Below are 12,095 nucleotides of genomic sequence, written 5' to 3' on the forward strand. Positions count from 1 at the left end.
CATCTGCCTATCTTTTGTCTCACCTGTCTTTATCTACACTTCCTCTGTCAGAGCTGTCAGTGTTTTTTTGTATATCATTTAGCTATCTCTGTTTATGTTGCCTTTTTTTCTAACTTATCTAACACCTCTCTTATCGTACATATTCATGTGCATCATTCTAGGCTTAATTTTAGCAGCTATGATTTTTTTATGGTTCCTTTTTTATTATGCATATTGTATTTATAACAGACAGTAAATCATCTTCCTCTTTAAGATTTTGTATTGTAACATTTTTTGATGGCTGTTTATGATAGAAACTGTAAAATAAATGTGGATTTATAATTACATACTGTATGATGATCTTGTTTTACTGTCTGACGAAAGTTTGTACTGTACCCCTGCTTAAAATTCCAGTTTTTGACATTTCTTGAACAATGATAAATAGACCTTTTTCCACAGCAACCATTTTGACATGAAATAGTAGGGTGAACGCAGGTGCTACCAATGATACTAATTACGGTTTCATTCCAGTTAGAGTAGCAAAGCCTTTCCAGTGAACCAACATGCACAATAACAGCACTCTGTTTGACCTAAATGGAACAAAGCCTTAATTAGGATCACTGGTAGCACCTGTGTCTCCTATTTCATGTCAGAATGACTGTGAAAAAGGGTCTATTACATGCAGCAACTGAACAGTCAGGAGTAACCACCTTATTAAGGACTAATACTGATGAAAGGTGCAGTGAGTATTGAGGAGAATGAACTTATGTGTATGGCTCTCTTATCTCTATTCACCAGGCTACTGCGCTTTTAGACTTTGAAATTGCTCATAAAGTGCACTTATTGTATTCAAGTTTCTCTGTTATCAAACACAACTCTTGAATGACAATGCAGTAATTTAGCCTCTTCAACCACCTGTTGCATTATGTGATATGGTGCTGCTTCCCCCTGCTGTGCACTCTGACTCATTACAGGAGTCTGTCAGCAGAGGTAGTTTGCATCCGTGAGTCTATAGTCAGTGGTTTGCATATACTATCAGTACACGCACACCAGAAACTTCATAAAAACATCTTATTTTACCACTAACCTTATCTATCAGGTATGTGATTATTTTGTACCTGTATGGTTATATTTAAGTGTACGTAGGTTTATATGCAGCTTGAGCCTGTTTAATTAGGCTAATAAGACACCTAATTACCTCAGTAAAGGACTGTGAAGGAGTTGCTCACAGTAACAAACCCACACAGCATTTTCACTCAACTCTGACAAAGCTTTTCAGCCTCTTTCAGCTCATTGTCTTGGTTTGGTTCAGTCTCACCTCTTTCATGAACTTCATTTCCAGCATCGGGAGGAAGCTGTTTTCAGCAAAGAAAAAGCTCCAATAAACCAAATGTACACTATCTGTCCAGCATCAAACAGCAGACAGACTGATGAAGACAGAGTAACACCAAGATAAAGAGCCAGATACATTTCACAGACTAAAACAGAGCTAAAAGGAAAGTGACTATTGGACCTAAATTAGTCATGGGGCCAGAAAGACATCTTCACATTAATGTTAATGTTGCCTCTGAATGTAAGAATAGGCAAATGTTTGCCAACATGGTAGCCTTAAAAACTTCACAAACCAATCTTGAGTCAGGGCTGCATGTCTGTCAGCTTGTTGTGGAGGTGTTGTGCCCCCTCATGGCCCAAGCAATCACTTTTTTTAGCAGGCAATGAACCAGTGTTTTCTGGGTGAAAGTTAATGGAGTGGACCTCTCTAATTTTCTTGCAGACAATCAGCATTTAGAATCTGAATAAGGCTGGTACACCTGAAAGCACCATGCATAAGGGTATTACATTATCAACACATTGCTGTTAACCATCACTCTGTTAAAGTTGAGTGAGAGGCATCCTATCACTCTTCCTGTCTGTCAGTCAACAGCTGAGGACATCCAGTGCACTATTCCACTCAGTTCCACCCGCTGATGTTTGTGCAGTTATTCAATGCTATCAGTATAGTTCAAACCGTTTATCACATGATAACAAATGTTCTGGACAGGATGTTGATGTACCTACAGTAGAACTGTAATGTGGTTCTGCTGCATGCTGTAGTTTGCACATTGACTCACAACAGATAAAACCAGCTGGGATTGAGTCAGAAAAGTGCCTCGTCCACTCATCTAAAGAAAGCAACAATATTCACATTGACACGTCACATTGGCAGGCTACACACCCACATAACACACATGACTGCAAACGCACAAAGAGCACAGAAACACCAGCACGCACACACACACACACAATGGCTCACTCTCTGTCACTCGCGCGCCAAAGCCGCTGATGGTTGTTAAATCCCTACATGCCGTCATTGCCAGGCAGCGGGTGGGTGTGGTCTTCGCTGGCTTGTTAAACATACCAGAGCTTAAATGCTGAACAGCCACTGCCATTCACTAATAACGCCCTCCCTCTTTCTCTCTTCCTCACTCACATTATTTCTCTCACTGTTGCTCCACCATTCACTTGGTGAAGTCCTGTTTTTTTCAACATCAGAAAGGTAAAGATTTGTAATTTAATGTAGTTTCTCTGTGTAGCCTTTTCTCTGTCATTATCTATTGCATTATTTTAAGTCTTTTAATGTCTCTCCTGTTTTTTTTTTTTTTGCTGCTTTTTCACCATCAGTTTGCTGCAAGTGGTTCAGCTCCAGTAAAGTGTCCTGATCATCTGAAGCCTTTTTCTGGAGATTCATCCTTCACACACTGCTTTGTGGTGGTCATTAAGTAAAAATGTCGGTCCTGTTGTCAGTGCTGATATGCCTTGTTGTCCAGCTGTGTATGGGAGATCAGCCTGTGGAGGAAGTCATCACAACAAGTAAGTGCTGATATAAGAACATATCACATAAGACATGGGGAGTTACAGAGGCGAGACATTTAAAATAATATCATAAGACGGAGAATAAACTAGTGTTGTGTTGTGTTATCTTTCTTTGGGAGAACAGACTTTGTAGCTTGATATAATTTTCAAGAAATTGAAATTGAAACAGGAGACAGACTCAAGACAAACACACATGTCATATATCTGGTCAATTAATGGGCAGATAAACAAAATGATGATTAAAACAAATTTAAAGCTTGAAAGGACATGTATCTTTAAAGCTCCTTATAATACTGTCCTGATGTCATTATCCTGATATTTACTCTACTATATTAATGTTAGGAAGTGAATCATCCATAAAATGTTAGGAACAGGGAAGTACACCCTTGAATGTTAACACTTTCTGCTTGCTCATAACTTTATAATCTCCTACCGGTCCAGTGGACTATTTTGTGCTTAGTTTTAATCTATTGTGGGGACAACAAGTCCTTCCCTGATTTATCTTTTGAATTCTGATGAGTTGATGTGGATAAAAGAAAACATAATTTAATTCTAGTCAAACTAAGTTTTTCTTTCTACAGTGTACACACTCTTTTGTATGAGGAAATAAAAATAGAACAGGACCTGCAAGATGAAACAATGACAACAACGTTGGCACCCGTGTCAGAATCATGACTAACAATCTAGAAACCAGACAAACAAAACATTTGTATCACTGCCAGTTTAACTTTGTGCGTTGAAATGAAACAAATAATCAATGCGTTTTTACAGCACTTTACTACAGGTGAACCCCAAAAGAAAAAATAGAAATAGAATACTACACATTAAATAAAAGACATATAAACATAACAAATTTAGGCAACAACTCGAGGTAATGACAAGGAAGTCAGCTTATTAGTCAGCTGGTATACTCCCTTCTGATTACTGAGAAGGCAGTCAAACAGGAAAAACACAAGTACATGTAATACTGGAAAACATGCAGCAGTAGTTAATTGGCTATTAATAGTGTCAAGTTAAGTAATATAGTGATTGAACCTTAAATGATTTTAAATAATTAAAAATACATTTATTGTATGGACATTTACATTTTGTGCCTGTATGACTCAATGGCAAAAGAAGTTGTGCATGCATGTACTCAGTCTGTAGACAGTGACTCTACTGCTGTCTGGAAACCTTTGGCTGAACCAGCAGACAGAGAAAGTCATCATTCGTCACAGGCTATTTAGTTTGGCAGAGTGGAGTTTGGCTTGGGAGTGTTTTGGAATGAAAAATAATCAATCATGGCCACTCAGTACCCATTCACCAAATTTATCCAACACCAGTGGCTTCTGTTAGTGAAATTTCACTGGGACATTCTGGTTGGTTCAGATTCCTACATGGCATACTGTAAACTGTAAAATCAGAAAAGTAGCAATTCATAGATTTGATTGAGAGTATACACGGTTAGTGTACATAAAGTATATTTACAAAGAAAAAATTATATTTACTGTTGCTTTATCAAAAAGTGCAACTGATAGAAGCTGCTATCCAAAAGAAGTTCACTAAGGTTGCTCTCAATGGAGTTTTTGTATATGTCATATGTCTCATACTTTGTCTGATGGTTAAAACTGGGTTTGTTTTGGTTTAAATTAAATTATGTAAGAGAGCAGGTTGCTGTAGGTAAAGTAGAATCCACAGTGTAACATCACATAATTTAGGCAGAAATGAAAGTAAAGAAGTAAAGTCTGCTTGGTTTTTGTCTTTTCATGACTGTGTTGATCTTTCTTTTACATATAATGATGTAGTGCATTGGATTCTACATAATGTGTCTTTAAAGAGCAACTCCATGTTAAGTCCTATATGGAAGAAAAGCTTTGTTGTACTGACCACAGTCAGTCATCTGTCTGAATGTATTGTCGGACAATAATACAAAATGAACGTCTGTACTTGATAGCATGGGGATGGAACATGCAGGATACAGGAAAAACAGGATTTTTAACCAGTGCTTACTTACTATAATGTTTATATTTAGCTGGTATAATACCATGTCTTAATTTTGCATCCATTCAATAGTTGTTGAGATATTTCAGTCTGGACCAAAGTGGTGGAACGGATTAGTGCGATACCATATTGGTGTGGCTAAAAACTGTTTAGTTTTTGCATCGTTTTGATTGGCTGGGACACCCAGTGTACACAAGCCGCAACTATAAATTCTGCTTCTCTTTCCTTGGGAAAACCTTTCTATTCTTGGCCTGGGGATTGAGGCTTGGTTTGGCAGAGTAGTGAAGATGGTTTGGCAGTGTAAAATATTTGGTGGTCTTACAGTTTCCAAGTCCTTGATTGATGTTCTGGACTGTAACAAAATTTTCAGGATGAACGAGCATAAAAACCCCAAACAGAATAAACACAATCATAACACTGGGTTTGTGCATTGATATAAGTATGAGTAGTTAACTGCTCAACTTCTTTATGTGTATGAATGAATGCATTTTAGTGTCTTGTACTGTGCCACATTTGACAGAGAGCATTACTAGGAGTGTTACTCAATCACTGTTGTCCCACCAGTAGCCATTATGTAATTATGTGAAATTTACCTTGTGTCTGTCTTTAATTTTCCTCACAGGAAAAGTGCCTCTCCTGGGTGGCTGGTCTGAGAGGAATCCAGAGTCAACTGACGTTCAGAGTGCAGTCCAATATGCTGTGAACATGTTCAACACACACTCCAAGGCCAAGAAGATGTTCAAGCTGGTCTCCGTTACTGCCGTGCAGAGTCAGGTTAGATTCCTCTTTCAAAAACAACGCACATACAACACACCACGTCACCAGCAATCGTATTATAATGTCACAACATCTAATAGCTCTTCTCTCCGTCTGCTCTTCTTATCAGGTGACCAATGTGATCAACTTTAAGATCGATGCAGTACTGGCAAAAACCAAATGTCTCAAGTCTGAAAACCACGACTTGAACAGCTGCAGTCTTGAGAAAAAGGTAAATCTGTTTTTTTTTATGTGTTTGTATGTGTTTATAAAGGTATGTTTAACTCAACAATTCTTTTTCACAATGTTTTAAAGATAATGTAAAGCAACACATCCAGCCTTAGCTCCATTTTTTCCACTCAACATTTACATTCAAGCTTTTCTGTCTTGTATTTAGTTAAAAGGCTAAAAATAACCTATTGCCTTTTACAGTAAGTTAGATTTCAGAGATTTCCCAATTTCTATATAATAGTATTTGTTGTTTCCCCCTCCGCAGCATGTGAAATGCCATTTTGTGGTGGCATTTGACCCCCGCAACAACGAACACAAGCTGAAGACACACAACTGCAATAAACTGAAGAAGGTCTAACTTTTAATAGGCTTAACTTTTTATAGTTTAGCTCTACAGCTTTGACTACCTTATTGCATTTTGATACAATGTTGAAGTTTTTAAATGTTTTGCAGCTGATTTTAATTGGTGGATGTGTGGCATGATCGACAATATGATGGACAACTTATAACAATGACAAAATGTGGTCTCAATAAAAATAATTTGGGAAAGGTGACCAAGAGCAGATGTTGATTTTTGTTACCATAATATGAATGATATTAATGAATCATAGGATCTTGTGAAGCAGAGTTGGCTTCATTTTCTTTCAAATGTCTAAAAAGAAAGATCTGTCACCACAAAGTACCCAGGCTTTGTTTATCCTGCTTTGCGACTTCAAATAATTAATCTGTTCTCAAGTTTAGTCTGAAGGATGTACTCACTGCATTCATATAACCTATTGATCCTGAGGATATAAAAATCAGACATATCATCCCATTGTCCAACTGGCACAGAGGAATCTGGAATGTGAGTAATGATGTCTGCTCCATGCACTGATGTGAAGGCAGTCCTAGAGAAAAAAAGAAAGGGGAAAATTTTTTTTATATATTATGGAAAATTGTCCTCATCCATAAAAGTGCTCGACTTTTTCAGTGTCAGGCCAAAAACTTCTAAAATGCGCACATAAACATTCTACTAAACTATTGTAATTTAGCTTCAGGATCTTTACACCTTTTTCCCTCTATAATGCCAAAAAGAAAATGTGCTGCAAAACCCATGCATGGCTAGAAATTAAAAATTAAAGCTCCACTATTCAGTATTTGTATATAACCAATGGAATAAATTAAGTGCAACATGAAAGGTGTCATTTATAGTGATTATTCCACAGAGCATTATCACCCAACTACAGATCCCCTCAGCTGTATAGAGCTTTTTAGCCTCTTTCAGCACTTTCAGTAGGAATTTCTGGTACAGCCTCATCTACTTCCAGTGTGCATTTAGAAAGGAAATAGTCTAAGAAAACTCCAGCAACATTATGATAGAGATAATACAAGTACTTTTTATTTTACTACAAGCGTTTTATATAAAAGATAAAAAATGATAAATATTTGAAAAGTACATGAAAGTGCTGAATGATCCCATGCACCTACAGAGAAACAAAGTAGGTTACATAAGGACATAATCAGTAAATATTAACGCAAGTTAATTTTTTTACTTTTATATGTTTATTTAATGCCCTGGTATATATTCTTTGTATCCCCTCATATATTTGTTGTATTATGTCAGTTCTTTTAAATAGCCCAATATCACATATCATTAATCATGTTACTTTTATCATTTGCTCATTGTGAGATTTGTTTGCCAATATCTTATGTCTTTTTCCCGTTCCTGCCAACATATCATTTTAAAATGGATGTGTGTTCATTTAAATAACACACCTTGCTATAAGTATATTTTTAGAGATGTCATATTGTCAGTCACTTGTTGTTGTTAGAATCAATGAAGTGGGTCTACAGGCTCATAAAGCCATACATGGCCATTTAGGACGTTTTTCTTAAAATAGTTGAGAATGAGTTGAGATCATTGTTTTTCTTGAGTTCACAACTCTGTATGCTTGGAGCAGGCTGCAATTTCTCAAGATTGTATCACTTGTTATTGCCTTTCTTTTAAATAATACAATTCAATCATTTAAAAAAATTAAACCAGTAAACCAGTTATAGAGTGATGTAATTGTCATGGCATATGTCTTACCAGGGTATTATTTTGAGCTTAAAGGCCCAGCACCAGGGCCAGGGCAGCAGAGAAAAGACTCAGGTCCATCTTCCTCACGTGAAATCGAAAACTCTATGGGTGGAAACGCTTTTATACATGGAATTGTAAACAGACTTACTGTAAGGGCAATACACTGACCCGTAAACAATGGTTTTAAAGAAAGGATAACCACCTATGGGAAACTCCCTGAACCTTTTTAGGTGGCTGTCAGAGAAAACTTAGCAAATTAACGATAAAAAGCTCTAGGCCTGAAATGAAAACATACAATTATACATACAGCATGTGTATATGATGGATTTCTTTGTCAGAGAGCAGTGATAATGCATTGTACTTATAAGAACAAGCTGCTCTTCTTTACTAAAGTCATTTGATTGACATGTTGACCCAGTTAAAAAGAAGAACTAATCCACTGTGAACCCACAAAGCAAAAAACATCACAATGCACTCATCTACACGCATCTGACTACACCCAAAGCTTTAAAATGTCATTTAATTGAAAATGTAGCTTTTCACAGCTCCTGTCTGATGGGAATTAAGCAAAAGTTGGAAGTTATAAACTTTTTTCAGTGTATAGAGAAAGTACCAGTTTCCCAAGGTTCTAAATTACCCATAATAATTACCTTTATTACACTGAACATACAAAATACACATCTTAACAAGTTAATTAGGAAAGAAAACATTTTCATATCAGAAAAAAATTTATTCTCCTTTCTCAGTTTTAAAGCCCACTTGACAAAAAGAGATCTAATGTACAGAGATATCTGAAGTATTTCAGTAAAAGGGAAAATTAATGTGCAAGCAAAGAGACAGAATTGTCTTTTAATTCAATGCAATTCAATTCAGTTTTATTTGTATAGCGCCAATTCATAACAGAAGTTATCTCAGGACACTTTTCAAATAGAGTAGGTCTAGACCGAACTCTTTATAACATTATTTACAGAGACCCAACAGTACCACCATGAGCAAGCACTTGGCGACAAGGGCAAGGAAAAACTGCCTGTTAAAAGGCAGAAACCTAGGACAGATCCTTCTGCTCTAGGTGGGTGGTCGTCTGTCTCGACCAGTTGGGGTAAGAGAGACAGAGAGAGAGAGAGAGAGAGAGAGAGAGAGAGAGAGACAGACAGACAGACAGACAGACAGATGCACAGCAACAACAGTATTGGCAATGGCAATCTAGCAGGACCATGGCAGGAGGCTCCACCAGGATCGATAAGAACCTGCGAGACAAGAAAGCACAAGAACTCCGGGGAAGAAGTGAAGTTAGTAACATGCATTAATGGGACATGAAAGAGTGCAGAAAGAGAGAGGAAGAGAGGAGCTCAGTGCACCATGGGAAATCCCCCGATAGTCTAGGCCTATAGCAGCATAACTAAGGGATGGTTCAGGACTCACCTGATCCAGCCCTAACTATAAGCTTTATCAAAGAGGAATGTCTTAAGCCTACTCTTGAATGTGGAGAGGGTGTCTGCCTCCCGAACCACAGCTGGAAGCTGGTTCCACAGGAGAGGAGCTTGGTAACTGAAGGCTCTGGCTCCTGTTCTACTTTTAGAGACTATAGTAACCACAAGTAGCCCAGCATTCAGAGAACATAGTGTTCTAGAGGGGTAATAGGGTACTATGAGCTCTTTAAGATATGAAGGGGCCTGACCATGAAGAGCTTTATAGGTGAGGAGGAGGATTTTAAATTCTATTCTACATTTTACAGGGAGCCAGTGCAGAGAAGCTAGTACAGGAGATATGTGATCTCTTTTCCTAGTTCCTGTCAGTACTCGTGCTGCAGCATTCTGAATTAATTGGAGCGTTTTAATGGACTTGGATAATAAAGAGTTGCAGTAATCCAGCCTTGAAGTAACAAATGCATGGATTCGTTTTTCTGCATCTGTCTGTGATGGGATGTGTCTAATCTTTGTAATATTACGTAAATGAAAGAAGGCAGTCCTGGAGGTCTGCTTTATGTGGGAGTTAAAAGACAAATCCTGATCAAAGATAACTCCAAGATTTCTGACAGTGGTGCTAGAGGCCAAGGTAATGCCGTCTAGAGTAACTACATCTTTAGACAGTGAGTCTCTAAGGTTTTTAGGGCCAAGAACAAGAATTTTGTTTTTTTCTGAGTTTAACATCAGAAAATTGCAGCTTATCCAGGATTTTATGTCCTTAAGACATGTTTGTAATTTAGATAATTGATTAATTTCATCGGGCTTGATTGATAGATATAACTGCGTATCATCTGCATAACAGTGAAAGTTAATGGAGTGATTCCTAATAATGTTGCCTAAAGGGAGCATATATAAAGTAAATAGTATTGGTCCAAGTACAGAACCTTGTGGAACTCCATGACTAACTGTAGTATTTATTGAAGATTCGTCGTTAACATGTACAAACTGCGAACAATCTGATAAATATGACTTAAACCAGCTTAGTGCGGTTTATTTAATGCCAATTTGATGCTCAAGTCTCTGTAAAAGAATATTATGGTCAATGGTGTCAAATGCAGCACTAAGATCTAATAATACAAGTACAGAGACAAGTCCATTGTCTGAAGCAATCAAAAGGTCATTATTAACTTTAACCAGAGCTGTCTCTGTGCTATGATGAACTCTAAATCCTCACTGAAAATCCTCAAATAAACTATTGTTATGTAGAAAGTCACACAACTCTTTGGCGACTACTTTCTCCAGAATCTTAGAGAGGAAGGGGAGGTTAGAGATCAGTCTATAGTTGGCTAAAACCCCTGCGTCAAGAGTGGGCTTTTTAAGAAGGGGTTTAATTACAGCTACTTTAAAGGACTGTGGTACATATCCTGATAATAAAGAAAGATTAATCATATCCAGTAAAGAAGTGCCAATTAAGGGAACAACTTCTTTAAGCAGCCTAGTTGGGATCGGGTCTAATAGACAGGTTGATGGCTTCGATGAAGAAATTATTGAAGTTAACTGATGAAGATCGATGGCAGAAAAACAGTCTAAATATATATCTGAGTTTACATTAGTAAAAGTCCCTGAACTTGGAGAGCCACTGATAACTGTTGATGGCAGTTGGTGATTCATTTTCTCTCTAATAGTAATAATTTTATTATAAAAGAAGTTCATTAAGTCATTGCTACTTAAGTTTATGGGGATATGTGGCTCAATAGAGTTGTGACTCTCTGTCAGCCTGGCTACAGTGCTGAAGAGGAACCTAGGGTTATTCTTATTTTCTTCTATTAGTGCTGAGTAATAGGCTCCTCTGGCATTACGGAGGGCCTTTCTATAAGTTTTAAGATTAAGATTTTAAGATGGGGATCACTAAACCAATGTCTGTGGATCTCTGCCACAGCTACAAAGTCATGCCATGCCACACTCTCTTTCCATTTCTAAAAAGGGATACCATTGGGCTCCTTGGCAGTCATCATATGGAAACTCTCTCCTTCAATAAAACAACTAGTTACAATTTATTCTCATTTTGGTCAGTCATCATGTCAGAGTAAAATTACACTGCAGGGTAATATGAGGCTGTCTGGTGGGCTGGCAAGCATTTATAAAGCCTTTGCCACTGAACAGCCCAGCATTGCTCACTCTACACTACACCATTATTTAACTGCTATGACAGTGTTTTCCACAGTAGTCTCCTGTCACAAACACACACACACACACACACACACACACACACACACACACACACACACACACACACACACACATCTTTTAACATCCAGTTTACCACCTTTATTTCCCCTAAGGTAGCTTTAGATTGGAAATATCACATTCTTATTATATAAGAGACTAATAACGTAATGAGGGGTAGGTGAGCAGATCGGTGTGGTGAAGGTGAGAACACACTGGGGACAGCTGCTAGACAGAGAAGGAAAGGCAGGTTTGGAAAGGTCCATAAAAATGCAGGAGTGTGGGGAAAATGAGAATGTCTGAGGCTGGAGGGAGGGAATAAGAGGTTTTGTCCTCTGACAAATCAAACACATTTCCAGATGGCAAGGATGACTCAGTTAAGTTCAGGGCTTATTTCCATTATGATCCTTCAGTAAAGATGTGTGAGTCCAGAGTACTACAAACCAATACAATAAATACCCTAGAGATAAAATCACTCTACTCAAACAGGAAACATGAATCATAAACCATATTCTTTCTATTCAAAATTGTACCAATTGTGTCATTTCGTTCTTTCTTTGATTATTTATATATTTATCTATCTTTGTGCAAAAGGGAAACTTATT

At 37.5% G+C, this 12,095-nt stretch overlaps 1 protein-coding gene across 1 annotated transcript; it reads left to right on the top strand.

Moving 5' to 3' along the window:
- The first annotated feature begins 2,364 nt into the window (after positions 1 to 2,364).
- On the top strand, positions 2,365 to 6,353 carry si:busm1-57f23.1 (uncharacterized protein LOC368621 homolog). The gene is made up of 5 exons (XM_051413090.1): positions 2,365 to 2,515; positions 2,641 to 2,829; positions 5,435 to 5,586; positions 5,699 to 5,800; positions 6,065 to 6,353. The coding sequence occupies exons 2-5, from the start codon at positions 2,745 to 2,747 to the stop codon at positions 6,155 to 6,157; spliced, it is 432 nt and encodes a 143-aa protein (XP_051269050.1). The 5' UTR covers positions 2,365 to 2,515; positions 2,641 to 2,744; the 3' UTR covers positions 6,158 to 6,353.
- The last annotated feature ends 5,742 nt before the right edge of the window (positions 6,354 to 12,095 follow it).

The sequence above is a fragment of the Dicentrarchus labrax genome, unplaced genomic scaffold, assembly GCF_905237075.1.
Source record: "Dicentrarchus labrax unplaced genomic scaffold, dlabrax2021, whole genome shotgun sequence".
In the NCBI taxonomy this organism is placed as follows: Eukaryota; Metazoa; Chordata; class Actinopteri; family Moronidae; genus Dicentrarchus; species Dicentrarchus labrax.

Coding starts and splice junctions, on each gene's coding strand:
- si:busm1-57f23.1 (XM_051413090.1), top strand. CDS start 2,745: ATGTCGGTCCTGTTGTCAGTGCTGATATGCCTTGTTGTCCAGCTGTGT. Junction 5,587..5,698: donor TTACTGCCGTGCAGAGTCAG/GTTAGATTCCTC, acceptor TCTTCTTATCAG/GTGACCAATGTGATCAACTT. Junction 5,801..6,064: donor GCTGCAGTCTTGAGAAAAAG/GTAAATCTGTTT, acceptor CCCCCTCCGCAG/CATGTGAAATGCCATTTTGT.